The sequence below is a fragment of the Candida parapsilosis genome, contig 005809, assembly GCF_000182765.1.
Source record: "Candida parapsilosis strain CDC317 annotated contig 005809".
In the NCBI taxonomy this organism is placed as follows: Eukaryota; Fungi; Ascomycota; class Pichiomycetes; order Serinales; family Debaryomycetaceae; genus Lodderomyces; species Lodderomyces parapsilosis.
Window position 1 is genome coordinate 2,405,183 of NW_023503281.1, and position 27,795 is coordinate 2,432,977.

General features: G+C 37.6%; 12 protein-coding genes across 12 annotated transcripts; 6 read left to right on the plus strand and 6 right to left on the minus strand. All coding sequences in view use genetic code 12, as the record gives it.

The window, feature by feature from the left end:
- Positions 1-139: 139 nt before the first annotated feature.
- Positions 140-539, minus strand: CPAR2_211300 (mRNA splicing protein; the record flags this gene model as incomplete). Its single annotated transcript, XM_036810080.1, has 4 exons — positions 140-184; positions 239-313; positions 367-438; positions 510-539. The coding sequence occupies 4 exons, from the start codon at positions 537-539 to the stop codon at positions 140-142; spliced, it is 222 nt and encodes a 73-aa protein (XP_036666653.1).
- Positions 540-725: 186 nt separating this feature from the next.
- On the plus strand, positions 726-1,811 carry CPAR2_211310 (uncharacterized protein; the record flags this gene model as incomplete). Its single annotated transcript, XM_036810081.1, has 1 exon — positions 726-1,811. The coding sequence occupies one exon, from the start codon at positions 726-728 to the stop codon at positions 1,809-1,811; it is 1,086 nt and encodes a 361-aa protein (XP_036666654.1).
- Positions 1,812-1,832: 21 nt separating this feature from the next.
- On the minus strand, positions 1,833-4,016 carry CPAR2_211320 (uncharacterized protein; the record flags this gene model as incomplete). The annotated part of the gene is made up of 1 exon (XM_036810082.1): positions 1,833-4,016. One exon carries the CDS (start codon positions 4,014-4,016, stop codon positions 1,833-1,835), a length of 2,184 nt encoding a protein of 727 aa, XP_036666655.1.
- Positions 4,017-4,788: 772 nt separating this feature from the next.
- On the plus strand, positions 4,789-5,379 carry CPAR2_211330 (uncharacterized protein; the record flags this gene model as incomplete). The annotated part of the gene is made up of 1 exon (XM_036810083.1): positions 4,789-5,379. The coding sequence occupies one exon, from the start codon at positions 4,789-4,791 to the stop codon at positions 5,377-5,379; it is 591 nt and encodes a 196-aa protein (XP_036666656.1).
- A 494-nt stretch (positions 5,380-5,873) lies between these two features.
- On the minus strand, positions 5,874-8,294 carry CPAR2_211340 (alpha-1,2-mannosidase MNL1; the record flags this gene model as incomplete). The annotated part of the gene is made up of 1 exon (XM_036810084.1): positions 5,874-8,294. One exon carries the CDS (start codon positions 8,292-8,294, stop codon positions 5,874-5,876), a length of 2,421 nt encoding a protein of 806 aa, XP_036666657.1.
- Positions 8,295-8,489: 195 nt separating this feature from the next.
- GPI13 (mannose-ethanolamine phosphotransferase) lies at positions 8,490-11,564 on the minus strand (the record flags this gene model as incomplete). Its single annotated transcript, XM_036810085.1, has 1 exon — positions 8,490-11,564. One exon carries the CDS (start codon positions 11,562-11,564, stop codon positions 8,490-8,492), a length of 3,075 nt encoding a protein of 1,024 aa, XP_036666658.1.
- A 503-nt stretch (positions 11,565-12,067) lies between these two features.
- Positions 12,068-13,543, minus strand: CPAR2_211360 (uncharacterized protein; the record flags this gene model as incomplete). The annotated part of the gene is made up of 1 exon (XM_036810086.1): positions 12,068-13,543. One exon carries the CDS (start codon positions 13,541-13,543, stop codon positions 12,068-12,070), a length of 1,476 nt encoding a protein of 491 aa, XP_036666659.1.
- A 611-nt stretch (positions 13,544-14,154) lies between these two features.
- On the minus strand, positions 14,155-16,599 carry SCH9 (serine/threonine protein kinase; the record flags this gene model as incomplete). The annotated part of the gene is made up of 1 exon (XM_036810087.1): positions 14,155-16,599. The coding sequence occupies one exon, from the start codon at positions 16,597-16,599 to the stop codon at positions 14,155-14,157; it is 2,445 nt and encodes an 814-aa protein (XP_036666660.1).
- A 1,952-nt stretch (positions 16,600-18,551) lies between these two features.
- CPAR2_211380 (mitochondrial 54S ribosomal protein bL28m) lies at positions 18,552-19,391 on the plus strand (the record flags this gene model as incomplete). The annotated part of the gene is made up of 1 exon (XM_036810088.1): positions 18,552-19,391. One exon carries the CDS (start codon positions 18,552-18,554, stop codon positions 19,389-19,391), a length of 840 nt encoding a protein of 279 aa, XP_036666661.1.
- Positions 19,392-19,663: 272 nt separating this feature from the next.
- RPL39 (60S ribosomal protein eL36) lies at positions 19,664-20,318 on the plus strand (the record flags this gene model as incomplete). The annotated part of the gene is made up of 2 exons (XM_036810090.1): positions 19,664-19,676; positions 20,032-20,318. The coding sequence occupies 2 exons, from the start codon at positions 19,664-19,666 to the stop codon at positions 20,316-20,318; spliced, it is 300 nt and encodes a 99-aa protein (XP_036666662.1).
- Positions 20,319-21,178: 860 nt separating this feature from the next.
- Positions 21,179-22,639, plus strand: UGA11 (Uga11p; the record flags this gene model as incomplete). Its single annotated transcript, XM_036810091.1, has 1 exon — positions 21,179-22,639. One exon carries the CDS (start codon positions 21,179-21,181, stop codon positions 22,637-22,639), a length of 1,461 nt encoding a protein of 486 aa, XP_036666663.1.
- A 1,209-nt stretch (positions 22,640-23,848) lies between these two features.
- CPAR2_211410 (uncharacterized protein) lies at positions 23,849-26,803 on the plus strand (the record flags this gene model as incomplete). The annotated part of the gene is made up of 1 exon (XM_036810092.1): positions 23,849-26,803. The coding sequence occupies one exon, from the start codon at positions 23,849-23,851 to the stop codon at positions 26,801-26,803; it is 2,955 nt and encodes a 984-aa protein (XP_036666664.1).
- Between the last annotated feature and the right edge of the window lie 992 nt (positions 26,804-27,795).

The following is a 27,795-nucleotide window of genomic DNA, read 5'->3' on the forward strand; positions in this document are numbered from 1 at the left end:
AGGTCACTACTATTACAATAGTCGTACACACACAGAAGTTACACTTCACACATATATTATACAATTGCAGACTATATCTTGTCTAATGCCTAAAACATATTGCTGTTAGTATGAAGACTGGGCACAACTTAGTTTAGATTCATATACATACTTCCAATGAAACAATCGAGTTACCTCTAATGACCTTGAACGAATGTTAGTAAGTTGAGATTACCTCTCTGCTGATGGAGATACATACCGTTATACCTATGTTCAATTTCTCTCCGTCTATCCTCTCTTCCAAAGCATCTGAAATTGTCACATTCAAAAATATCTAATTAACGTAGTTAGTATAGTTCTTCATAGACTCATTTTAATAACACATACGTCATAGCCTCGTAATATACCAATGACCTTTCTTGATCCATTTAGCTGAACTGAAACTTTCTTATCCAAGTACTAAAAATAGAGTGAATACGGTTAGTAATTGTTCTTTCATTTAACATTCAACCCAATGGAAGACTACGTACTGCTTTGAGTTCTGGCTCTGTTACTGGCATTGTGCTGAGGGGCGTAAGTAGTTGAGTTTCTCTTTATCGTGTTTGTTTTCTGATGGCCGTGAAAAAAATAAAAAAATGTCAACTTAACACAAGTTGAACAAGCGCTATACCAATGGGCCAGCATATGACATGACAGACATCAACGGGAATGTACATCACTTTAAAGGTAATAATCATACATCTACTATGACGAGCCCTCGGTTAGACCTGAATTTAGGTCTGGTTTTTGACACACCAAAAGCACCACTACAAACTTCATCTACAATAGGAACATCGCCACAACTACGACAACTACAACAAGGGACAGAAATCAAAGCCCGTGAAGTACAATTAAGACTCAAACAAGAACTTGTTGAAGAAAAGCAAAGGCTATTGCAATTGAAAGCTGAAAAATTGAATAACATCGAAACATTGCAAACTAAACTTACACGATTGAGTAAACTGCAACAAGACTTTACCACTAAGACTCAATTGAATCAATTGCTCGACAATAGCAGAGTTGAATTCTTTAGAAATTTACAAACTCGCAATCAAAAACAACAAGATTACATCTTGCACCATCTAAATGTATTACCATCACCAAATTGGAATTTACGATTATCATTAGCTAAACAGTTCATTCCATTTTTGGACATTGATAACTTGAAAAGTTATAATGAATATGTTGATAATAGACTAGTTCGAGTGTTTCAATTTACAATCTTATCACCGCTTGTACTCAATCTAACACTCAAATTGGAGATAAATGCCCTGAATGATTCAGTGTATCAGATTTTAGTAATGACAAATTTAACCACGTTGCACATGTTGTCATCTTCGTTTGCACTGGCTTTGGTCAAAGACTACATACCGAATGGGAAAATCAATTGTGTCATGTATGGATTGAATTCACTAACGAAATTAATTCAAAAGAGAACAAAGAATTGGCATCAGTTGATTGTCAAATATAAATCGATGATTGCAAATGATCTATTGCTCAATATTCCCGACCAAGTATCTGATTACAGAAAGCTATATGCTAGCCTCAAACTGATTGACAGCATTGATTTGCATCTTAGTCACAACAAATATAAGCTCAGCTTATACTGGAGCATAGTTAACAATGATCACCTAACAGGGACATGCCAATCGGACATAAAATTGTTGATTACCCGAAATGGAAATGCGGTTATGAAAGATGCTGGTTCATTATTCACATCATTGGTTTCCAAATACGGAATCATCAATTCATTAGAAATCATCCTATGTAATATATTCAATTACGAAACCTGAAAAACACACATTCTTCACCCTTCATATGGACATTGTTTCATTTTCTAGATCAAATGTAATATTACTTGTCAATGCATTATGCAATTTGCCAGATAATTTCTCCTGCAAATGAGTTATATAATATTCGTTTGCAAAAGTGGTCAAATGTAAAAGAAATGACTTTTTTTCATTCGCCTTATCGTAATCACCAACTGAGATGTAATCGAAATAAACATCATCAGAAACACCAATGCCATCGCCGATACTTTCAACTTCTTCATCATTCAAGTCATTAAGTAGCTTGGTTGTGGTTAGTGATTTACCAAAAGTTTCATATAAATACGTTTCAACTCCAGAGACTAAATCATGTCTAATGTCTTCCCATTCCAAACCGACAAATTTGTTGGCTATTGATTTCTTGTACTTGAAATATCGATAAATCCAATTGCCCAAAATGGTGATTTTTTTATTGAATGAAGCCGTGCTTGCCTTAGAAGATGTTCGTACTTCTTGCACCAAAGGGTTAGTTACTTCTAGTAATTCACATTTGAATTCGACCGATTCTTCAGGATCAGGAATCGTGGGGGTAATTTCCAGTTTATTGTACTTTTGAATCGATTTGTTGATTCCAGTGATGGGGAAATCGATGTTGGCGATTGAGCTTGTACGGATTCCCTCTTCCTCTTCTTCTCCTCTTTCCTCTTCCCTTATTGCATCAGACAGTGACCTCATACTCAAGCAAATGATACTTTTCGACAACGGCAATTCAGTTTCATTATGGACTTTCTTTTGCTTCTTTTTCGGTGGGGACACTTTGCTCACCTTCCTGTCGCCATCCTCATTCTCACCAATGTCTTCAATTTTAGCTTCTCTTTTCTTTGTACCAACTTTGGGACCACTATTCGACGATGTTGCACCAGCACGCGTATCTTGTGTTCGTTGCGACACATGAGCGCCATCATGCGAATGATCCTCGCTCAAATACTGTTTTCTAGCTTGAAGCATCTCAGCAGCATAATCAATTTCATATTGTGGATCCACATCATACTCATCAGCTGCATTTTCTGGAATTGGCACTTCATCAGGTATCCTAGCTCCACCAAATGGATTCTGCGCAATTTGTCCAGGGGTGAAATCAGTCTCCAAAAAGGTATAAAACAACCATAGCAACTTTTTAGCTCTACTTTGAGGTGTCACTTCGGTATTAACAAACAAGTCCAACAAATGAAAACTTTCATCTTCAATGAATGGTATTCCATTGTTGGCCTCACTGAGTAGAAATAATAGTTGAACAATATCAGTATTGGGTTTAGTTGAAGATGGCGATTTTACCAACTCATCGAGGCTCTTCACTTTCTGTTCTTGTCCTTCATTAACTGCCTTGATGATTGATTTCAAACGTGGGGTATCTTGCAACTGTCTAATCGTACCACCTTGTGGTCCCGTTTGCAAACAAGGTATTGAATGGTACGTTCTCAAAGTCGACTTCATATCATGAACAAAATTGATGGTCGTATTCATTCTGCCAGCATTAACCAATACACACACTTTTGACACTGCTTTACCCAAATCGAAATCTCGAAGCAACTTTTCCTTCAACACTTTTGAGCTTTTATTTGATTCCGCCAAGGTTCGAATGTACAATTCAGCAAATGTCACCTTAGGGTTGTTGTTGACTCCAGGTAAGTTCAGTTCGGGGTAGGTGTTCGTAAAACATGCAGTTTCATCATCGAATAGTGCAGTTAACATATCATATTGAATGTCTTTGCGCCAAAATGGTTCTCCATCAGCTTTCTTTAAGGAGAGTTTGGAATTGGCAATATTACTCTTTTTCTTCTTTTTCGATGATGATGACGACGACGACTTTTTCTTTGTTTTATTAGCGGATCCTGTTGGCACAGAGTAGTCTTCATCATCACCTAGAATGGTTGAATTGACATCGGTATCATCATAATCTTCATCACCATCATTATCAACTTCAGCTTCAATCAAGTTGGATATAGCCAGAATCTTGTGAGCATTGTGTGATCGAGATGGAGTAATGGCAACTGGAGTTGTTGCCTCTTTGGAAATTTCCTCTTCCTCTGAGACCAAATTCGATATCGATAATGGATCACTACGCTGCTCTATTTTTTTCTGCAGTGTGTGTGAAGGCAGCACTTGCTGCGGTTGTGGATCTTTTGGTATTGCTGGCGTATATGTATCATGTATAGGATCGTAGCTCATGGTTCGATACAATTGTAGGAACTGCTTTAGTTTGCCTTTGGAAGAGAATTCGTTGGTTTTTTTATGATACCTTCTACTGGAATATTTTCATTTTGACATTGGTGCGCCACGACATTGCCCAACAGAGGACCTTGCAAAATTCCGTAAACATCAAAAAACAGCTTTTTGAGCTGCCAAACAATTTGAGTCGTATCAATTGATGCTAACTTCTCACAACGAATTATACTACTCGCTTCATTCAAAGTCTTTGATATAATAAGTGGTTGTTTAAAAGCTGGTTCTTGCTATCCGACTACCCAATTGTTTTCATTGCAAATTCCTTCACTCATGTCAAAAAGTTTCTACAACGCCGTCAAGTTCGGCTCTGAGTCTGCAGAGCCGAAGAAAGATCCCTTTTTAGATCCGCATAAATGTCGTTTACCCATCTATGTGGATACATAGATAAAAACAAAAATTCACGGTTTGCTTCAACAATATTACAGTGATCCAAGTTTCAGCTTCCCCGTGTCTGCCAACTTGCACCCAAAGATCATTTCCCAGTTTAAAAAGAACATAAAGAACGTCTTATAATCACTTTCTTGTATTGATGATTCATCACTGAAGTTGACCCAGCATTTGGTGAGAGAATATTTGACGAAGAGTTTTTGTCATCTTTATTTCCGGAAGAAGGAATTGATAGTCTGGAGAAGCCGTTGGAGTCCGCGCAAAGTGCTAGCACGCATGGGTGTGAACATAATGTCGAGAATTCACATGACTCAATTCTGTGTAAAAAATGCATTACTCATCTCAAGAAGTCAGCGAGGGAGGCGCATTCCAAACTAACGAAGGAAAAGAGAAAGGAACTAAGTGGGGTAGATTTCAAATCAAACAGATTCGGCAGGAGATTGAGAATTTAAAAGAATGGAACACATTCCATTCCCCGGAAATTGACGCTGAAATCAAAAGGGAAACAAAGGTGAAGTTTAGAACCCTTTTGGAGTTGAAAAGGGTGCGCTCAGAAATATGTCAAAAATGTAGGGGAAAAATCACAGAAGTTGAAGATAGGTTACTTCTTGTCGCTGCAGATACTGAGGACACTAAAGAAACTTTGCCGTTGGGCAAATATTTATTTGATGAGAGTATACCAGCACATTTGCGCTTAACAAAGCTATTGTTACCCTTATACGCTCCCGATAACCTGGCGACATCGACAATAGAACTTTCAATGACAAATGATGAAGTCAGGCTGTACATAAATATCGCCGAGCTTTACAACAACTGGCAACATCATAACAATCGCGGCATTATTTACCATCATTGCGAATATGTCAAAACGTACGATAAGCCAAGCAATCGCCAAAGAAGGGTAATTACCCGGCAATGATTTCCGTTAAAGAAAAGCATGGTCAGTACCTTGTAAAACACAAGTGGAGACACAACCACAACTTTTTTGATGAGTACTTGACAATACACGCTTATATACGGAATGCCCCCAAAATGTGACAAGAAAAAAAAAAATAAAAGCTGGAACACCAAGGCACAAGATCTTTGAGAAGTTAATATCCCTCAATTTCTTTATAAACATTGGATCATTAGATCAAGCTCTTAAGATTAACAACGATTATGTTACCAAGGTGTTCAAGCGTGAGTCAGACACGAGAAGCGGTTAACTATAATAATCATAGGGCACTTATTTTCACCTGGGGTAATCAGCTTAAAAGTAATAGCTGCTATTTCGAATTGGATGGAAAGGTGAGATTTCAAGAAGGTGTGATCCTATGGATTAGATTGAATTGTGGAATACACCTGTATCCCAAACTCTATTACCAATAAATAGTTCTATATAAAGTCTATACAAGCAACGGACGACATCCAATTCTACCCATACCATATAATCAAGTTTTCGACAACTTTGCCTTGAATCACAACCCGTCCTTCCTTGGTAATTCCAATTTCGCCTTTGTCTCTAGGACTCGGTTGAAATGGTAATGTCCAAATGATAGCCCCCTGCTTGACTTCTACTCCATTAACTCTTTTGATCCTCAATACGGTGTCGGAAACCATTTTTATTGGATTGTCAGCTAGTGTGTCACCCTGAATATGCAAAATATGCTCTTTCGTAACCACCACATTCCTCGAATCAATGGAGCCCAAAGTTATCTCCTCCACCATGATTCTCAATCCCAGTAAAGCAGGAACCCATAAATCACCAGGTAAAATAATTGATTCAGTTGTGTTTTGCCCTATAAATGTTAACTCTGACACTTCAGCAAAGCCAGAGTCCTTTACGTCGCCCCAAAACACTTCATATGTGGTTGTTGATGGCATTCTCTGAGACTTCAATGGCGTATCAAAGAATGTAAACTTGTCAAAAAATGAACGACTCAATTCGATATAACTTCCATCTAGATTAGTCTTGCTTGAGTACAGCGGTTTGATGAGTGATTTCGAATACAAAAAATCTGCACCAAATAAATTGTGCCAATTGTAATAACTCGATTGGAGAAGACCATGTCCACTCTTCACGAACGGGTTTAGCTCACATGTATCAAACCGGTCACCAAAAGGGTCTTTCTTGCCAACGTGAGGTATAGTATTGCGGCCTGGGATTTCAAAAACGCGAGGCTCACGTACTGTAGTGTTTTTAATAATTGCTGGAGTAAATTGTTCATCAGTAATATCGCTGGGAATTATGCCAGTAGAGGCAAATTTGGTACCCCTCTTGCCCTTTAACCCTTTATGAAACCACAATGGATGTGCTTCAGTTGAAAAGACCCAGTTCTTGGAACCCATCAACTCAGGTTTGTGTAAAAACACCTCATCTTCCTCGTCAAACAACAAATATAAATACTTTAATGTTTCACCTAAAACAAAAGTTTCCATTCGATTTTGTGGCTCTCCAGTTTTGATATTTTGAACCCCACTGAAACCACACTTTGCTTTAAATTTGTTCTTGAACAAATCTAGAATTCTCTCTCCAATATGCAAATACATTGGATCTTTCGTTGCTCGGTACAAGTAATACGTGCTCTCAATAAATTCCGGTCGCAAGGGATACCACTCCAATGCAATTGAATCATCAGCTTTGAATTTTTTCCTCTTGTTTTTATTATGATGAACATAAATCCACCTCTCAGGTATCAGATCAAAATAATCCCATATTTTCAAATACACCACATGTGTTTTGATTGCATGAGTTAAATGGCCAGTCAATACTTGTAATCCTGACCAAAAAGCTCCCAATGAATCTATCCAATCACTGAAAACGACACCATCTTCGGTACCAACATTGGGGAAAATCATTGCACCGTGATTCACTTGAGCCAGGTGAGTTAATAGTGCCTTGTAAGAAGTGTGGAAAACTGACCACATTGCATCATCATTGAAAATTATTGCTGATTTAGCGGCATATTCATAAAACGAGTCAATGGAGGCTCCGATTCCAGTAATCTTGTCTTTCCACTGGTTTGAGAACGGGTCAATAGACATAGGCATCAAATTTAGGGCCAGCTTGGAAGACCAAAGTTTCCAAAATGATTGTTGAGTATAATATTCAAATTGGTAGTCGCCTGTTAATCGTGAAAGCAATGTAAATTCCAAAACTGGAGTTGTCACACCCGAGGTGCAAGCGTCTTTTTGTAATGCCGGGGGAACTTTTTTCAACCCCGTTTTCAAATTGATACGAGGGAAGGGAATATGTGTCTTAGTTTTGTATGACGGTATTAGTCTAAGGCCAAGGTCGTATGCCATATCTAGTAGGAACCCATCATATTTTGCAGAAATTGCCTTTAATCTATCATATGACGTCGGTAGTGGAACGTTTTTAGTGACATCCGTCAATAACAAATGTGTGCTCAACAATCCACCCAAAAATCGAATTGTCGTTTCAAACACTTGAACAATAGAATCTTGATTGAAGAAACCGGGTTGGTTATCCTTGAGATACCGTAGTGCATATTCCAAATCATCCCATTGTTTCATAATTATTAAAGTGTCGATATTATCCAACAATGTCAGTGAAATATTGGCCATGGCATCATTCCTAACTGTATTGGTATAATCTCTATAATCAGGCCCATATGGCTCACAAGTGATGGGTCGTACTTCATCAAAGGGGAACCCATAAGTCATGTACGATTTCCATGCATGTTGAAATAATTGTGCAGTTTCATATTTAAGATACCGTATATGATCTGGCGTAAATGATGAGTTGTATGGCGATTCTGAAACACAAAATCTGAATATACAAAATAGCGTCCATATGAACCAAATGGGTTTATTCACCAGTTTTATCACCATATCAAGTGGATTCCCCTTAGCGATGTATGTACTAAGTCAAGTAGAAGTGAAATCATTTGCAATTTGATAGATTCTTTTTTTCACTTTGTGCAGTGTAGTCAGACGACTTAATAGAGAATCAGGTAGCTGTTAACAAGACCCAAGATCCCCTTTTACCTTCTAGCTAATAAATAATGTACAAAATTATCGTCAATACTATTTACCAAATATTCTATTGACTTGTCTCAACACTTTGCCGGAACCCCATAAAGTAACAACAATTAGGAAAATGTTTATCAATATAATCAACATTGCACTAAGCATAAATCGAGGTGCAAAAATCTTCCACACCATTAAATGACGTCTAAAATGAGCAGCGAAAATCGAACTGCTTAACCCTGTGAATAAAAAGTATGTACTGAGTGTTGTAATATTGGTGATTATTTGTGACAAGACTGTGATTGGTTTCGGCGATGGAACAATTTTCCAAATAGTAATCAATGGCACTGCCAAAGCAACCAAAAAGAATGGTCCAAATGTGTTCAAGACGATGTTCAAATGAGTAAATGGAAATAAAATTGTCTCTGTAGTCATGAATCCCAACTCCCATTGAATTGAAGGTATGGTTGCTTGATGACCAGTACTGAAAAAATGTTGATATCCAAGCAAACCAAAAATGATGGGCGAAACCAAGTTTCTCCTCAATTGCAATTCTTCAATGATTTCAAGCAAAGACAAAATTTGAATAATCAAAATACTAATGGAAATAGCACCAATGGGTTTTGTAGTTAGCATTACGGCTATAGTGAAATTCAACACAAGTAGGAAATACGAGGACCCATAAACGTTGCCATATCCTAAAATTGACGCTGATCGTTGACTCTTCATATCGTCTGAATCACTCAGATTTTCGTCATCATCGTCATCGTCGTCAATCTCTTTAACTTCAACCAATTCTAATTTAACACAAAGTGGACCTCGCGACCAACTGAAATTCGCCAAAACCAATGAAATAAACAACACGAGTCTTGCAATTGCAAGTTTCAATGACTTTAATAACGGTTCACTAATAGTGAATCGAGCAGTATTGAAAAACTCATTATTTTGAACATACTCAAATGTCCAATACATTGCATTCATGAACAAGAGAAACTTTAGCCCAGTACCTATCCACAATGGAGCTGCTGAATAATATGAGTCCGATAACTTGTAAAAAGACTGGATGAAAGCCGGGAGCAAATAAGTGAGGGAGTGAAGTACAATAATTGACCACCACAGAGCAGCAAAAGTTGTTTCACAATATGGTTTCTGTTCTTCTCTGCATGCTGTAACCATTGATGCAACTCTAGTTAGCACAAGAAATGTAATTGCATGACTAATTCCTAGTATTTTGGCTTCACGAGACAAGTCGGTCTTTATAGCCAATGCATAAACACAACTACCGCCAAACGAAAGCAAAAAGAACAGAACCAATTTATCCTCCCACACAACATATGAATTGGAAGCAAACATGAGACAATGTAAGGTGACAAACACAATGCCCATAAATGACCAACTATTGAAATTGAATTGGAAAAAGTCAACAGTTTGATGCCATATGAAATCAACGCTAAATCTATCCATAATAGGAGCCCAAAATCCAACAACCATACCCAAGACACCACCAATACACAAACATATCTTCAATGTGAAATCACCAGGCTTGAGGACTATGTAAATGGAGAAACTCAACACAACACCAATTATTGACATTGCAACAACAGAACCAATAAATTCGAATGAGAGAGTCAGTACTCTCACCGCGGGGATGGATCTAGCATACGTTATCATAAATGTTAATGATAGGAATAAAATGCCAATGCCTAACCCAATAAATCGCAAGTCGAATCTAGCCCATAATGATTTACATTGTTCCAAGGATTGAAATTGATACTGTTTCATTTGTTCAATAAGACTCAAATCGTTTGTTTTCGATGAATAGACATTGATTAAGTCATTGTATTGTTCAAGTAGTGAGTCAGATAAGCTTGGTGTCAAGTCTCTAAATCGTTTAATTTGTTCAATGGTTAATTTTCCGGCAGCTAGTGCTTCCTTGGCATTGCCAAATGCTTCATCTATGGGGAATCCCAAATTATTGAATGGTACAGGGAGCCCCAAAAGTAAAGAAATTGTAGGCACCAAATCGATTTGATTAACATGTCTATAATTAGCACCTTTATCGTCAATATCATATGCGTCCTTGTCCTTTTTGAAAAAATTGTGCTTTTTTGAATACATAAACAATGTACTCTCCAATTCATCTGGTGCATCACCACCATGGTTTCCAGTATAATCCATGCCATGATCGCCAAACACAATCAACAACGTTTCATCATCCAACTCATTGACAACTTTGGTTATTACATCATTCATTTGGTTCAACTTCTCCTTCATTGAATAATGCCTTGGTCCATAGCGGTGACCAACGTGATCCACCCCCAAGAAATGACCAATTAACATGTCCCAATTCAGATTCTCATTCTGTTCCATCAATGGGAACAAATGGTCAATAACACCATTATCAACAGTGTGTAAATCCCATACATTGAGTGAATCATAGGGGAAATTGAACTTTGGATCAATATATTCATTAAACAATGCTGTCCAAGTATCATCACCCATAAATGCAATTGTCTTGTTTAGTTTACGCAATTGCAACAACCAGTTATCTTCGTCAATGGCGTCACCATTGAAATTGGAGCCAGCATCAATGATAGTCGGGAGTGATCCAGTAGTTAGTCCCTTTAACCTCTGCAATGTCGTTGTTGGTGGATCAGCAATGAATTTTAATAGGACTCCGTTTTCCAGTTGAGCTAAATCATACAAGACGGGGAAATTGTTGTGATAATACTCATCTGAATCAGCCACGGGGATGACGAAATCAAATCGTAATGCATCAATAACCAAAATCATGGCCTTGTTGAACCGAGGCGGTATACACGAAGACGACGAGCCACCGCCACCACCACTGCCAACACCACAATCAGATATGTTTGGAAGCACATCTCTTGATAATAAAAACCCTCGGGTAAAGAAGCCCACACCAATGAATTGAGTTATTGCTAAAAACACAAGGACAATGATATATCCAATAAATGCATATTTGAGCTTTTGTTGCCGTATCTTGGATCTCGTGGGAGGTGGTAAGGGGGTCCGTGATGGTAGCAGGTGCCGTGTCTGTGCCGGTATTGGTGTTGGTGACGGTGATGCTGGTACTCTAAACTTGTTTAGATCATAGTCTATCTCTTCCATTATAATATCGAACCAGCAGCACAAAATTTCTGCAAAAGATCAAGGGGGAAAAGTAGCTAGGTCCAAGACGCAATCTTGTGGAGTATGAGGACAATAAATTCAGTAGTGGAGAAACTCCCTATTGTTTGTTTTTTTTTTTGGTCGCAAAGGTGTTTGTTTATCTTTAGTTGCTGAAAGCGATTATGAATGTTTATGGTTGGAACTGAAATTTTTTGATTGATGCGCGAATAGTTAGTGATGGTTATATATTATTCTCTTTCTTCCGACATGCCGCACCATAAACCCGACAGAAAAGAATTAGACAAAGACGAACAGTTATCTCCGATCTATAACCAACATGCAGCATGCAACCTCTACTCTCATGACTTGAAAGCTCTAAACCCTCTTTTTACTCTATCTTCACAGAGTACTCAAATATATACATTCTGTCTAGATTTTATTTGAACACAGTTACATAATATTACATAAAAAAGATTGACACCAACTCGGGTTCTTTACCCAACTCATTCAATGCTGTGATTAATCTGACTAAGGAAATCTTGCTCAAACTCTGATCCACCCAATAGATCACCGTTATCACCTTGGCCAAAATTATAAAGATCTCCAATATCATCATTAACAATAGCCAGGTGGTCCATGTCATGGTCATGATCGTGACCATGATGACTGTCACTGAACAAGTCGTTAATTTCAGCAACCATGGCATTGTTGAGCTGGTCATCATCGCCAACACCAACATCATTGTTTTCCATTTGTTCGTCATGATTAGACGATTGTTGTTGTGATTGTTGTAGCGATTGTTCATCAGTGTCGAGACCATTAGTGTCCAGTCGTATGTTGTCATTATTTGAACTTGATTCTGCAGTCATTACCATATCTTGAGGCATTTGAGTACTGGAGTTGTCTTTGTCATCCTGCAGTTTCAATGCATTTTGTTGTTGTTGTTGTTGTTGTTGTTGTTGTGGTGGTGGTGGTTGAGAATGTGATGGTTGAGTTTGAGCTTGTGCAGCCACATGGGCTTCATTTCCACTTATAATAGGTGATGCGATATTGCCGAAATCATCACCGTTTTCATCATCATTTACAAATTGAAACATATCGTTGGCATTATCATCAAGGTCCAAATCGATATTATTTGAATTAAAACCATTGCCGTCATCAATTGCAGGTGGTGCTTCGTTTAGGTTGTTGCCAGCATTAGATACAACTTGCTGTCGGGGTGACCGTGATTCTTGTTGTTGCTCCTGTTGTTGCTGTTGCTTTGGTGATTCGGCAATCTGATCAAAATCTTTTGGATTGTAATCATCAGGTGCCCGTTTCACTTCGACATCAGAGGCCAAACTCTTCAACGGAATAGAATACACTTTAGTGCCTGACTGAAACTTATACTCTTGATGATACTTTTCTCGAGACTCTTTCATAATTGACTCATATTCCCGTTCAAGTTGTGCAACTGAATCTTTATCATTCAATTCTTGTTGCAACTCAGATAATTTAGAGAATTTGGCTCTTCGATAAGGGTAGTTATCCGTATTAAACAAATACTTCACATACCCAGGATCATCTTCTTGTTTCATAACTTCCAAACTCTTGACCAATTGTTCATCAAAATGTTTCATATATTGTATATCTCCATAGAAAATTTCTTCCGCATTCACATTGGCATAATCTTCGACATTACGTTTCGGTAAAGTTGGGTATAATGAAGGAGGAATAATTTTCGAACTGTGAATGGGTTTAGCAGTGACGTTTTCAATGTATTCATGATTTGACATGTATCTGATTAAAGCATCATTGCGATACGTTATTAAATCGGCCTCGTCATGAAGTTGAATCCCTGCCTCTTCTTTGATTGCACTTGGTCGATGCGGATGTAGATGTTGATGGCGTGGTCCTTGTCCTGATCCTTGTCCCGCTCGATTTGCTTGCGCTGCTTGCATCTGGGCTGCTTGTTGTCTAGCTAAAGCCTCCTGTTGCATTGCTTGAGCTGCTTGTGTTTTTTTATTCATACGACCTTTCGGTCTTCCTGGGTGTGGCATCTCTAAAGGTTGATGTGGAAGGAAGTGCTGGGAGCTTGTGGTTGACAGGAAACACGTGTTTGGGTAGCTGTGTATATTAACTAAAACTCCACCGTTGTGCCTTCTGTGATGTTTTTTTTTTTTTTTGTTTTGTTCTTCGTGCTCGGTTTTATTTTTGAACCAGATACACGCACAGACCATTTGCAACAACCACCACCACCACCACCACCATTACGACGTACCTTTACTCCCAAAAGATGCTAAAAAACAAAAGTAAGTTCTAAATGTGACCTATAATAAATACGTAATTATACAGTACCAAGGTTAGAAAATGATAGTAATGCAAAATGAAAATTCAACAACAATAACAAAAACAAAACAAAAAATAATAAGGATGAACCAGGTTAGCGTGAAACCCCTCCTTCTAGCAAAGCTATCGTCTTTCTCTTTCTCCCTCCCTCTCTCCCTCTCTCCCTCCCTCTCTCTCTTTCCTCACCAACAACATGATTCGAGTTTAGCCAAACGGCGTAGTAAATAAAAGTTTTGAAAAAAAAAAAAAGTAAAGGTCAAATCTATAAGTCAAATCTGCCATTGACAAACTCGTCATCCATTTGATGGTCATCGTCCTCATCAACTTCCATCTCATCCTCTTCATTAATCTCATCATCATCCACAGCATCTTCTGCAGGTGGTAAATTTGGATCACCAGGAATAAATGATCCAGGGTTCTTGAAAGTATTCATACGATATGATCTACCAAAATGATCATCCATGGCCGAATCATCAACATAAGTAAACCCTTTGAAATTGGCTTGCACGCCAGGTGATAATGGCGTAGATGCCATCTCCATTTGTTTCTTCAATGCCGAAGTCGATTCTGAAGTGAATTCGGGATCGAAATTGGATGTATCAGTTTCCGAAGCAAGGTGTGGTTTAAAAGGTGGTGGTATACTTTTGGTCTTTAACAATGCCCAATCGATATCAGCAAAAAATGCATGAGCTTTCAATTCCCTTGCATCATCCGTAGCACCAAGTCTATGTCTTGGATTTCTGTTCAAAAGACCCTTGACAAAAGATCTTCCTTCCGGACTCAAAATCTCCTTGGGAAAACGAACTTTACCAAATGCAATATTCTTGTACATTTGTTGAGTATTGTCGGCATAAAATGGTGACCATCCACAACACATTTCAAAAATCAATACTCCAAGTGACCAAAAATCAACCATTTTGGTGTATCCTGATTCATCCAACAAAATTTCCGGTGCAAGATATTCAGTGGTTCCACAAAATGTATTTGTTGTCCCATCGTTGTTTAAATTGGCTTTTGAAAGTCCAAAATCACACAATGCAATGTGTCCGTTTGCATCAAGCAAAATGTTTTCTGGTTTCAAGTCACGATAAACAATATCGTTATCATGTAAATGCTCTAAAGCCAACACCAACTCAGCAATGTAAAACTTGGCCCGTTCTTCGGAAAACCGACCATCTTTTTGCAAATGCCAAAATAGTTCTCCACCAGACATGTAATCAGTGACTAGAAACAAATCTGCTGGTGTTTGGAAAGAAAATTTCAAGCCCACAATGAATGGCGATGCAGCAGCAGATGTACGAACCAAGATATTTCTTTCACCTATAGTGTGGGCAATCTCCTTCTTTTTCACAATCACCTTTTTCGACAAAATCTTCATGGCATAAATACGTGAGGTATCCTTCTTTTTCACTTGGAAAACTTGTCCAAACGTACCCTTACCCAATAATCTAAGAAATTCAAAATCATCGGGGCCATAAGCTTTTTTCCCATCGTATGAAGTGTACTCCCATTTGATCAAAATTGAGCCTGACGATACTCTTTCTCCTACTATTCTTGCGCCAAGTTGCAACCACTCACTTGGACTGGTTTTGTTCTTTACCGTTGATGGGAAAATTCTGACATGACCAAGAAATGCATCATCCCTAGAAGCATCGTACACGGAAATATCAAGTTCGGATTTCGATCCCACTACATCAAATGTTGCCTCATGGTTCCAAATAGGATTGGTAGACTCTGCTGCCAAGTTCAAGTGTGGAGTAGATAATTGCCGTTGATACAAGTGTGGTCTTTGACTATTCTTTACGGGTAATGCTCTTGCTCCATGGTTTGCATTGTACATGTTTCTTGGACCAGAAGGGTTGTTGTTGTTGTTGTTGTTGTTGTTGCTGCTGCTGCTGCTGCTGCTGTGATGTCCTCCTGATGTCATTGGTGATTTACCAAATGAGTCTGGTCCATTGGTTACAAACTCTGAACTTTCAAATGTGCACACAGCATAAGGTTGTGTGGCTTGAATATCTCTTGCCTCTATAATAGTAACTTTAAGTTTACCTTTTGGTTGAGTATTGTTGCCACTAGTGTTGATTGTTTGTCCGGTTTCATCAGTAGTAATAATCATAGGTGATGGGTCAGTCGCACGTGCTGCAATTTCTTGTCTGCTACCAGCTTGTGAAGATGCAGCAGCAGCAGCGTGTGGATAGTGTTGAGATTGGTTACGAGATGCATTATGTTGCTGTTGTTGTTGTTGTTGTTGTTGTTGTGATGATGGTGGTGGTTGTAAGTCATTGGCTTTAAAAGTTTGGTTCAAGTATGCACCAGGGTCATTGCTGATGTTTGATGAGGTGGTTCCGTAAACTGATGACGTTGTAGATACAGCAGTTGCGGTTGTTGGTGCAACATTTACCAATCCTTTTGGTATGAACTTGTTAGTTTGAGGTTCATCGTATTGTTGGTTGTATTGTTGTGGGTGGCTAAATTCCTGTTGTTGCTGCTGTTGCTGCTGTTGCTGCTGTTGCTGTGGATGCTGGTGATGATGATGAAGGTGGGTTGTAAAGTCGTTATTGGATACTGGTTCCAGTTTGAACTCTTGTGATTGGTGAATTGATTGGTTCGTGTTTGATGATGAGCTAGGTGGAGGTGTTGGTGATTGACTGCTATCCTTCTTGTGGTAGTTTACAAGCCCAAATATGGACTTTGCAAAGTCTGCCATCGAATGTTTGTACTTGATAAGAATATAAAAATATGCAAGGGTTATAGGAGCCAGTAGAGAGTGAATGGCTGTGTAAGTTTGTTGTGTCTGGCACCACTAAAGTTGTATCACTTTGATGAGTAATGAACCAAAAAGTGTGTATCTTGGATGAGCCGTTGAAAGTCGAAAACAAAAACTCAATAAAATATATAAAAAAAAAAAATAAAGAAAATAAAAAAAAAAAAAAAGAAAAAAAAAAAAAAAAAGACTTGGGAAACGGGTTTATTGTTTTGCAATTTGTTTGTAGTAGATATTGACCTCAGTATGACCCTAGTGCCTGTGTATGTGAGTCGTCTCTGCCTATATATATATATATGTATCTCACTCTCTCTCTGTCTGTCTCTCTTTCTGTATATGTATATATATATATAAATATAAAAATATATATATGTAGAATCCAAGCGCTTTGTTGGCTGGTTGGTTGGTTATTTAGAATGGGGTGTACATATACAAAAGTATTTGTATTTGAGATATCTCTGTCTCTCTCCGTCTCTCTCTGTCTCTCTCTGTCTCTCTCTCTCTCTGTCTTTCTGTCTCTCTCTCTGTCTTTCTGTCTCTTTGTCTCTTCTCTATCCCTTTGTCTTTCTTTTTGTTTGAAGAAGAATGTTAGTTAATCTTAATTTTTAATTTTTATTTAAAAAAAAAAAAATTTCTTTTTCTTTTTGGTTTATTTCTTCTGTTTACATATTTCTACCTACTATACTCACACACTCTCCTGAATTGTTTAATTCTTATAATATCAATATGAGCCAGCTAATTCGGTACAAATCAGTAGTCATCCTAATCACACAAACATCATGTAGTGGTGGTAGTTTTTATTAGAATATCTATATTTATTAAGAGATCCTGTTGTAAAAATAAGCACTCTGTGTATGCTACACTTGACGAGAATGACTATATATTTATAGGGTGTGAATATGGGTATGGATATGGATATGAATACGGATATGGGTATGGATATGTGATTATGTGTGTATGTATGTGTGTATATATGTGTGTGTATGTATGTGTGCGTCACTTCAAATGCATCTTCTTTGTAGTTGTTATTACAAATCTGATGGATACACACATACACACACATACATATATAAACTCATATGCGCTCCATATCAACCACCCTCAAACACATGTATGATATCGTTGGTCTCTGTACTCTCAACGTATGAGGGAAAGTCTTTGTCTTTATTAACAAAGCTGTGATTTGATAGGTTGGACTGTGTTATGGGTTGTTTTTGTGCAACAACACACATTAATTAGTTTTTTGTTCGTTAATTAACCAAATGTACACTACCCTTTGTACGTTTTTTTTTTTCTTAAAAGTGTGTGTGGGTGGGTGTGTGTGTGTGGGTGTGGTGTGTCTCTCTTATCAGCTCATCGTCTCCATTGTTACAACAATGTCTTATTATCGATCCTTAACTCGTCTTTTTACTCAATGCTACCAAATGAGAGCGCAAAAAATTTATACCATCCAAATCATTCCTATAACAAAACAACACAGTAACACAGAGGCTCTAAGAAAGCAAAAAGTTGCATTTCACTTGTAACTTTTGTTGTGTAACAAGTGCTTAGTTGTTTGTAAAGCTCCTGTTTTGTTGAAAGTGTTCCTCTGATAATGTGCAACTAAAATTGTTTGATTGCTGTTGTTCCAAACAATAAGAAACAGTTCACCTCAAAGGCAGAGTGCAGTAGAGACGATCTGTAGATGAAACCCCAATGAGCCACGTAATATACGTCGGCCTAGTCGTAAGCCACGTTATCTTTGCAACTAACTAATGGTAGAGCATTCTTTTTTTCTCCCTTTATGCACGACAACGCTACCGATTTATACAAAGCGAGGGAAAAAAAAAAAATTCAGACATTTACACGTTCATTAGAGGCCAATCCGGCATAGGTGCTAGGCAAGAAACATCTCAATGAATTTCTTCAAGGTAGCAACTAATGTACCAATAGCACGTACATGTACATCACTACTCATACCTAGGGTCACACTAAGATCATTTTCGTCAACACCAGCTGTATTTACCGTAACACAGAAGAACAAGAAGAATAAGAATTTTGACAAGTTTTACAAGATTCTTAAATACACCAAACCAATTGATGAAACCCAATATGAGATTGGACAACAACACCCCAAGGGGTTGAGAATACCTTCCGCAATACCTGAATTCCCTAAATACAAATACGAAGCTCGTTTTTTCAAGAGACAAAATAGAGGACTTTATGGTGGATTACAACGTAAACGATCGAAAACTTGTTCCGAATATTTCAACAAGAATCTTCGAGCACATAGACCAAATATACGTCGAGCTAAATTATGGTCAGAGATCTTGAACGAAAAAATCAATGTCAAAGTGTCTACTAGAGTATTGAGAACCTTGACCAAAGAAGGTGGTGTTGATCAATATTTACTTAAATCAACTCCAGCAAGAATCAAGACTATGGGATTAACTGGATGGAAATTGAGATATAAATTATTGAATGAATTGGAACAGAAGGAAAGAGGTCAAGTTGAAGTACCATCCACTACTGGAGAATTGAAACCTGTGACTTATATTCATAAACCAGATGGAAGGAAATTTATTGCTACAAAGCAAGAATTATTGGCTGCATTGTATGACTTGGTCCAAAGAGATAGTTATTATCCAATAAAACCAGCCGAGTTTGATAGACAGTACTCATGGTTACCAATGAGTGAAATCGTCAATAGATTGGATGCTTATGAGTATGACTTTAGTGGTAAAGTTGTTGTGTAAATAGTTGGATCAAAATTTCATAGGTGAGTTTTGTAGCCCTAATATAAACGTTATCACGTGAGAATCACATAATACTTTTTTTTTCGCTCTCAATAGAGATTTGTGTGTCTGGTGTTGAAGCTACCAACCCAATTATTTTGTACGCTACCTTCTCCTTTGTCTTTTCATCACACATTCTTTCTTACACATTGAAACATCTTTTTGCCTGAAAAAATTTTGATTGAGAGAGAGACATCCACCTTCTTAACATCGGAATATATACATCAACAAAAATGGCTAAGTCAGGTATGTGACTACTACAACTCACGAGGGTCACTTTCGATGAGATAATGTACAGGAGCAATATGAGTGGGAGGCGGGGAGTCTGTGAAAAGGAATACACGATACATTGATAATGAAATATTATGAATATAAATCGATCGAAGATGGAAAGAACATACAGCAACCACGTCTGAAAACACAAGAGAAACACTACATATGGATTGATTGAGAAGACAGGTATTCAGAGAAAAGACTTCTGTACACAATAAACCGTTGTCGAATGGCTTGATCCGACACAACTCCACCCAGCATTATCATCACCATCATGACTCAACTACCCTTCAATCGAGGAAACGTATACTAACTTCATCATCTATAGGAATTGCAGTTGGATTAAACAAAGGTCACAAGGTTGCTTCAAAAGAAGTTGCTCCTAAAATCTCATACAGAAAAGGTGCCTTGTCCCAAAGAACCGTTTTTGTTAGATCAATCGTTAAAGAAGTTGCTGGATTAGCTCCATACGAAAGAAGATTGATTGAATTGATTAGAAATGCCGGTGAAAAGAGGGCCAAGAAGTTGGCTAAAAAGAGATTGGGTACTCACAAAAGAGCTGCTAAAAAGGTTGAAGAAATGAACAAAATAATTGCTGAATCAAGAAGACATTAGAGGAAGCAACAGTACAAGAGGAGGAAGAGGAAGAACATTTCCGCTTGGTGTAAATTTAGTGGAAAATTCGTGTTGTATAGCAATGTTTATAAACTAATTATTGCATGTTATATTCTGTAACGTTTTGTAAATGGGTGTAGAAGTTGATCAATCTGTGAACCCGGTGGATAAATTACTCACTTTTCTTTTAGACCATTTCTTGAATAAAGATTTACCAGGTTTCAGTGCACTTGTTAGCTCACAAAAACTTTTGGTATCATTTTCAAGCCAATTTATCAACCAAAAGAAAAAATCACACAACAAAAGGTGTTTTCGAGAGGTTAAATGGATCAAACAAATACATAGGCACAAAAGTTTACGTTTCTTTTCGTGTTTTTCATTCCGCCGCTGACCGTAGTTTTTGCTCTACATAATATCAGAAATGTTGTTAGTGGTGGTAGGAACTCGCCTACCGTTTGTGAATTGCCGTGTCCAAACCAAACAGTGCAAAATATACAATGTCAACCAAATTTCCCTTTTTTTTTTTTTGTCCTACAACTCTCATCCTCCATAGAGAATGAAGAAAAATAAAAATACCGTTTTGTGTGTTAAAACATTCGTTTTCCAAAGAATAGCGTGTGCTACTTGATGCACGCTCGCGGGAAACGAATCCCAAGTACCAAATCTATTTTCACAATCAAAAAAAAAAAAAAAGGTAAACCCCAAGCAAAAGCAGATGTATAAATAGAGAGGAAAAAACGACAGAAGGAATGATCTAAGCCATCATCTTTCACTAATACTAAAAGGACATTTCATCGCATTCATCCAAGTACTCATCACTTCTCATTTCCACCCTCCTCCCCCTCTCCTTGTTTTACAAAATGTTGAGAAGAGCAAGACCAATTTCCAAGTTTGTTGTTAGATTTAATTCAACAGCAGCTAGATATTTCCCATCGGAACCACAAGCTCCCATAGTTTCAACTGAATCAATTCCTGGTCCTAAATCCATTGCCATCAACAATGAATTGGGTACAGTATTTGACAATGGAGCCACTTATTTTGTGGCTGATTATTTCAAATCATTAGGAAATTATATTAGTGATGCTGATGGAAACAAATTACTTGATGTATATTGTCAAATTTCATCAATTGCTTTGGGTTACAATAACCCCAAGTTGATTGAAGCGGCTAAATCGGACGAAATGACATCGGCAATTGTTAATCGTCCAGCATTGGCGTGTTTCCCCTCGACAAATTATAAGGATATTCTTCAACAAGGTTTATTGGCTGCTGCCCCTTCTGGAATGAATAAGATTTGGACATCATTGAGCGGATCAGATGCCAATGAAACTGCATACAAGGCTGCATTTATGTATCAACATGCCAAGTTGAGACAAACTGATGGGTTTACTGAAGAAGAATTGACCAGTGTCATGAATAATGAAACTCCTGGTGCTTCCGATATGGTGATTTTGTCGTTTGATAAAGGATTCCATGGAAGATTATTTGGTTCATTATCAACTACCAGATCAAAAGCTATCCATAAATTGGACATTCCTGCATTCCCATGGCCAAAAGCTCCATTCCCTCAATTGAAATACCCCTTGGAAGAATTTGAAGCTGAAAATAGAGAAGAAGAAGAAAGGTGCTTGTATCAATTTGAATCAATTATTGAAAATTCACCAAAACAAATTGCTGCCATTATTGTTGAACCAGTTCAGTCTGAAGGTGGAGATAATCATGCTACGCTGTTTTTCTTTCAAGGTTTAAGAGACTTGACCAAGAGACACGGCATATTGATGATTGTTGATGAAGTCCAAACTGGTGTTGGTGCCACTGGTAAGTTTTGGGCTCATGAACATTGGAACTTGACTACACCACCAGATATGGTTACATTTTCCAAAAAGTTTCAAGCTGCTGGATTCTATTTCAGTAACCCCGAATTGCAACCAAAACAACCATATAGACAATTCAACACATGGTGTGGAGATCCATCAAAGGCCATTTTAGCTAAAGCAATCTACAAGGAAATTGCTGCATCCAACTTGGTTCAGAGTACAGCACAAGTTGGTGATTACTTGTTTAAAGGATTACAAACAATTGTCGCTAAATCAAGTGGTAAATTTACCAATTTGAGAGGTGAAAATTTCGGTACTTTTATTGCTTGGGATTGTGTTGATGCTGATTTCAGAAACAAGGTTTTGCTTGCTTGTAGAAGTCGTGGGGTTAATATGGGTGGATGTGGTGATGTTTCAATTAGATTGAGACCTACGTTGTTGTTTGAAAAGAAACACGCTGATATCTTTTTGAATGTTTTGGAAGATGCTGTCAAGAGTTTGTAAAAAAAAAAAAATAGGGTGTAGAGAGTGTGTGTGTGTAAATACAATTTTATTTATGAAATGGTATTTATTTGAATTGTTTTGCGTAGATGCAAGAGCATAGAGTGGTAGAGGTGAAGTACGTTTGCTGTTTAAAGAGTAGTCAGTTCAGACTAGGCTTCCATATAGTACAAGGGTTTTTTATACTTATATCGTGCATTGTGGAAACTGAAGTCCGAGCGGCTAAGCCTTTCTCTCGTTTAAAGAGAATTCCGGCGGATTAAGATTCCGTTAATTTTTTATTTTGAAGTAAAAGGGTGCAACATTCCGAAATATACAATACAATGAGAGATACACAAGCCAGTAGCTGGTGTGGTAGTGGAGAAGTGGCTAAGCTCTTTGACATGTGGGGATACTGTTTGATAGTTGCACCTCATAACTGGTTTGTATACGCCGAAAAAGCGTAGTTTTCCGTTCCGAATATAATTTTCTCGTTGCAACAATAACATCGGCTGGCAGAAGGGATTTAGGTATTGATGTTGCAGCATCATTACTTTGGCGTGATGTGAAATGGTGACTCTCGCGTGCTTTGGTGCTTACCATCAAAAAGGTGGTTATGCGATGTGCGGTTTATCTCTCATGAATGAGACAACGTCTTGATACACACGGTAAAGGAAATCCTTCCCCTTTGGGGAGCAAAAAAAAAAAAAAAAAGAAGAGAAAATAAAAAAGGCTGACGAACTGGAAAAATGTCGTTTTGCCGTTTTACACATTTTTGAATGATCACCAAAACAGGTGAAGAGTGGAGTTAGCGTATGCTTATTCTCACTGGGTGGTGTGATTGTAACTCTATTGTCAATATAGTAGGTAGTTGTAGCATAAAGCGAATAGGGCGATTTTAACTTTTTATATCAAATCAGAACCTGCAATAGTCTTCTAGACTTTAAGGAAGAAGACAGAGTCTATTTTTGTGTTTGGTTTGGTTTGGTTTGGCTTGGCAAAAATACAAAAAAAAAAAATTAGTACACAACAAAATATACACCTTAAAGATAAAAGTGGAATAATAAGAATACCAACACCACCAACACCACCAACACCACCTCCTCCACCATCACCAGATATAATCGTCCATTGACTACTATCATACACATTATACTACTGGGAGACACGTACATTGGCAATAGGAGAATAAATAGTACTACCAGGTAGTATGGTCCAACACGTCACTCAATAATGCTTGGTAGATTATTCAAACATAATCCCCCACCAACTCAAGTTCACACACCACAAATTACATCCCTGGCTTCACCTCCAATAACAACTCCATTTGAAGACTCACATTCTAGAGAAATACTTTATGGCACATGCAATGCTAATCTGTTGAAGCCATTTCAATTCAATAGCAAGTATTTTAGAATTATTGTTTCACAAGATGGCGGCAATCTACGGTCGAAGGAGATACTATTTGACTCTGCTTATGAGCTGATACAACAGCAGCAACAGCAATCGACGTCACCACTACAGTCGCCATCACGAAGTCAAGAACAGCGACGTACATCATTGAAGAAACAGAGTAACCTGCGCATATACCACAACACAACTGATTTGAATGATTTATCATTTGGATGTGGATTGCCTACGAATGAAGTACAAACAATTACCAAACTACATACATTGCCCCCAATTTCCAATTCATCTACAGCTTATCATGCAGTATTAATTACACGACTTTTTTCAATAAGTGACGCGGAAGTATTCACTCCTAATGCAACTTTTCAACAAGGTAGTGGCGATTGGGAACCTAAATCAGCAACAGCAACAAGGGAATCAAGAGTTAAACTTCATGACTTGAAAATGAATAGCCGATTTTCCATTGGCGTGGTTATACCTTTGGAGTGTGCCAATTTTATCCATGAAGATATTATCAACGAATGGAGTGAAATTTCCCATTTCTTGACCTTGTTGCAAAAATTAGTATATCGCAAATTGTTGCTACAATTGAATATGGTGATTGATAATGGCAATGGTTGTGAATACTTGGTAAAGAAGAGATTGCAATTTCCCAATTATATTTTACAAAATGATTTTGAGTTGCATGCTCAATTGGGCAAACTTGTCAAGCTCATCCATTACGACAATAATACACCAAGATTGATTAATACAAATTATTTTATGAAGCTCAACAAGACTAGTTACAACTCAAGTTTAATGAATTGGATTTTGGAAACTTTAAATTGGCTAGAGTTTAAAGATGGAAGGTGCAATCTGCTGCCATTTAATAGTAATAGTCACATGGACAAGAACCCATCATTTCTTGCTACTTTAATGTCATTATTGATACGATATAGAAAATCATTGGGTCTGAGACCATACTACAACAACTCGAGCAATACTCGTGAAGTAACTCGAGTGGTTGTTATGACTGGGAATCCAGCAGTGGCGAAACGGCTAATCTTCATCTTGAATGGGTTAATTGCCAATACCGAATCCGCAAAATGTGGTGATACAAATAAGTACATATTCCACGCACATCAACGTGATAACATCATTGCCACCGGCACTTCAGGCGATGGTACCCAAGAAGATGAAAAGTATTCAACTGATGAAGATTGGAATTCGCCATCTACATTGGCAAATAGCGTCATAACTGAACGGACAATTCTGAATGGGAATATGCATGAAGTTTCACGAGTACAGCCTTCAGCTGTTGGTATTCCAATAAACCGACCAAAGTCATCACAAGGACCTACAGTGGGTATACCCATAAATACGCCAACAACCTCACAAGCATCATCCTCACTTTCTAAATCTGCATCATTAGCTCAACTCTCATCTTCATTGAATTCATCGTATTCATCGTTACAGTCTAACTATTCATTATCAAAGTTCGGTACCGCAGGTGTAGGTGTTGCTGGTGGAGGAAGTAGTGGGTCATTTATGGAAAAATGGAAAAACTCATTCAGTAATCAACTGCATACATCGAGTAATAATATGGGTGGGTATTTTGATGAACCACCGAGTTTGGGAATGCGAAAGTCATCACATCAATCATTACGAACCCCATCACCAGCATTTGAGCACGATGATTTCAATTGGCAATCATCAAGTTATACCAATTCAATTGCATCGCCAATATCAATGACGCCAAATAAAATGTCACGTACTCAATCACTATACGATTTGTACGACTTGGGTATGAATTCAATGAGTGAGGAACAATTGTCAGAATCGTCAAATTCGTCGTCATCTTCAACTGAGAATCATAGTACTCAAACGAGCAACAACCACAATCACAACCATAACCATAATCATACCAATGGTTCAAATGGCAGCTCTAATGTGTTGGAAGTCAAGCGATCAAAAACCAGTGTGTATACTCCATTTGTCAGTGATCGACTCATTAAAAATGTTGCAGAGTATAACCGATCAACAATTCAAACTAAATGTAAACAGATAATGGAAAGTACACCCAAATTTAACAAGCAGGACAAAGTACTTGAAGTGGATGAAACGGGTGCATCCCCTTCATCTTCAATTGGCAATGAGGACGTGACCACATCAACATCAACGATATTTAAACACAATATCTTGCTTCCTTGTGTTGGTTATTGTGACGAATATCGACCAGAATTTATTCTACAATCGTGTCCCATAAACCCAAAACTTGAACAACAAGTGATGAGTTCAATGAAGAATGATTTGATTTACTATCAGAATAATTACAAGTATAACACAATTACCACCAGGACCATATTTGTTAGTTTACGCGCTAGGGAGATCAAGACTATTGAAATGCATATCGATAATGAATTGACCCAGCAGCAGCAGCAACAACAACAACAACAACAACAACAACAACAACATAGACAAGGAAGTCAAGATAAGATTGATGCTCAATCTACAGGTCAATCAGATGGATCAAATGATGAGGAGAGTAATAATAAGAGAGGTGTCAATAGTGGCAACTCCACTTCATACAAGACCAAGATTCACAAGATTTACTCACCGTTAAAATGTGTTGTTGGTAATGGGGATGCCAAACGATTGATTAATCACATTGAATCAATCTTGTCGCAAATTGACGAATTATTCAAAATTCAACAACAATTGTATCATGATAAGAAAACAATGGATAAGAAGCAGTTTCATGATAAATTATTGGGACTAGTTGCTGAATTGATCGATTGAGTATAGAAGGAGAGGGAGTCAATAGGATATTACTAGTATAACGATTTCACGAAGAAAAGTTGATTTGATATATTCATATAGCTTTTAATGCAATGGCACTGGATGCATGAGATGAAAAACATCGGTAGCTTGATTGACTACCACCCTCTATGTCTCCTTGGTGGAAATTTGGTAGTAACAAAATCAAACATACTTTGAAAAAATAACACATCAGTTTATGACTCCACTCAAAACCAGCAAAGTGTTCAAAACAAACTTTTGATACTTTAAAACTTTGTTCAAATGGGCTTTCTTCATTACAGCTGAAGTCGATGGAGTGCATTCGTATATGATTGAACTGTAAATTTTCTGCAAGTAGTTTTTGAATTTCGTTTTTCCTTTATTATCGGTAAACTACTGTATTATGTCGCAATGAATCCAAACTTGAACAAAAGGCTGCAAAATCTAAAGTCATGAGATTTCAAGTTTAGAAGCGTATTGTATTATGCTGGTAGTTTTGGAAGTGCGACTTAATTTATTTTTTTTTTAGGTAAAATGATAAGGATTGACGGAAAAATGTAAGCATTTTGGATTCATTTTCAAAACCTTTGAAGTTATGTTTTTATTGTTTATTCTTACTCGTTGAAATTTCGTGCTTATAGGAGCTGAAATGTTATACTCAATTTCACTCAATTACACTCAATTACAAGCGTGACCCGCCCACTTTAAAGTGAATACAGCTCAAATATTTTATGTACACATTAGATGATAGATCATCTCCGCTGATTACGGATAAATTTAGCATTAACTCCACATTACCCGCTACCTGTGAGCCCAAGCTTTTAGACATGTACATCGTGGATTCAAAATCTAGAAACAAAAAAAAAAAACCGCATCATCTAGAAAATGAAAAAAGTGGCAGTTCCACGTACCGACTTCGAGCTTTTCCCAAATACATATGTTGCATAAATCCACAAGCCAGCTTTCGGTAAATCCTTCCTTTTGAAATAACT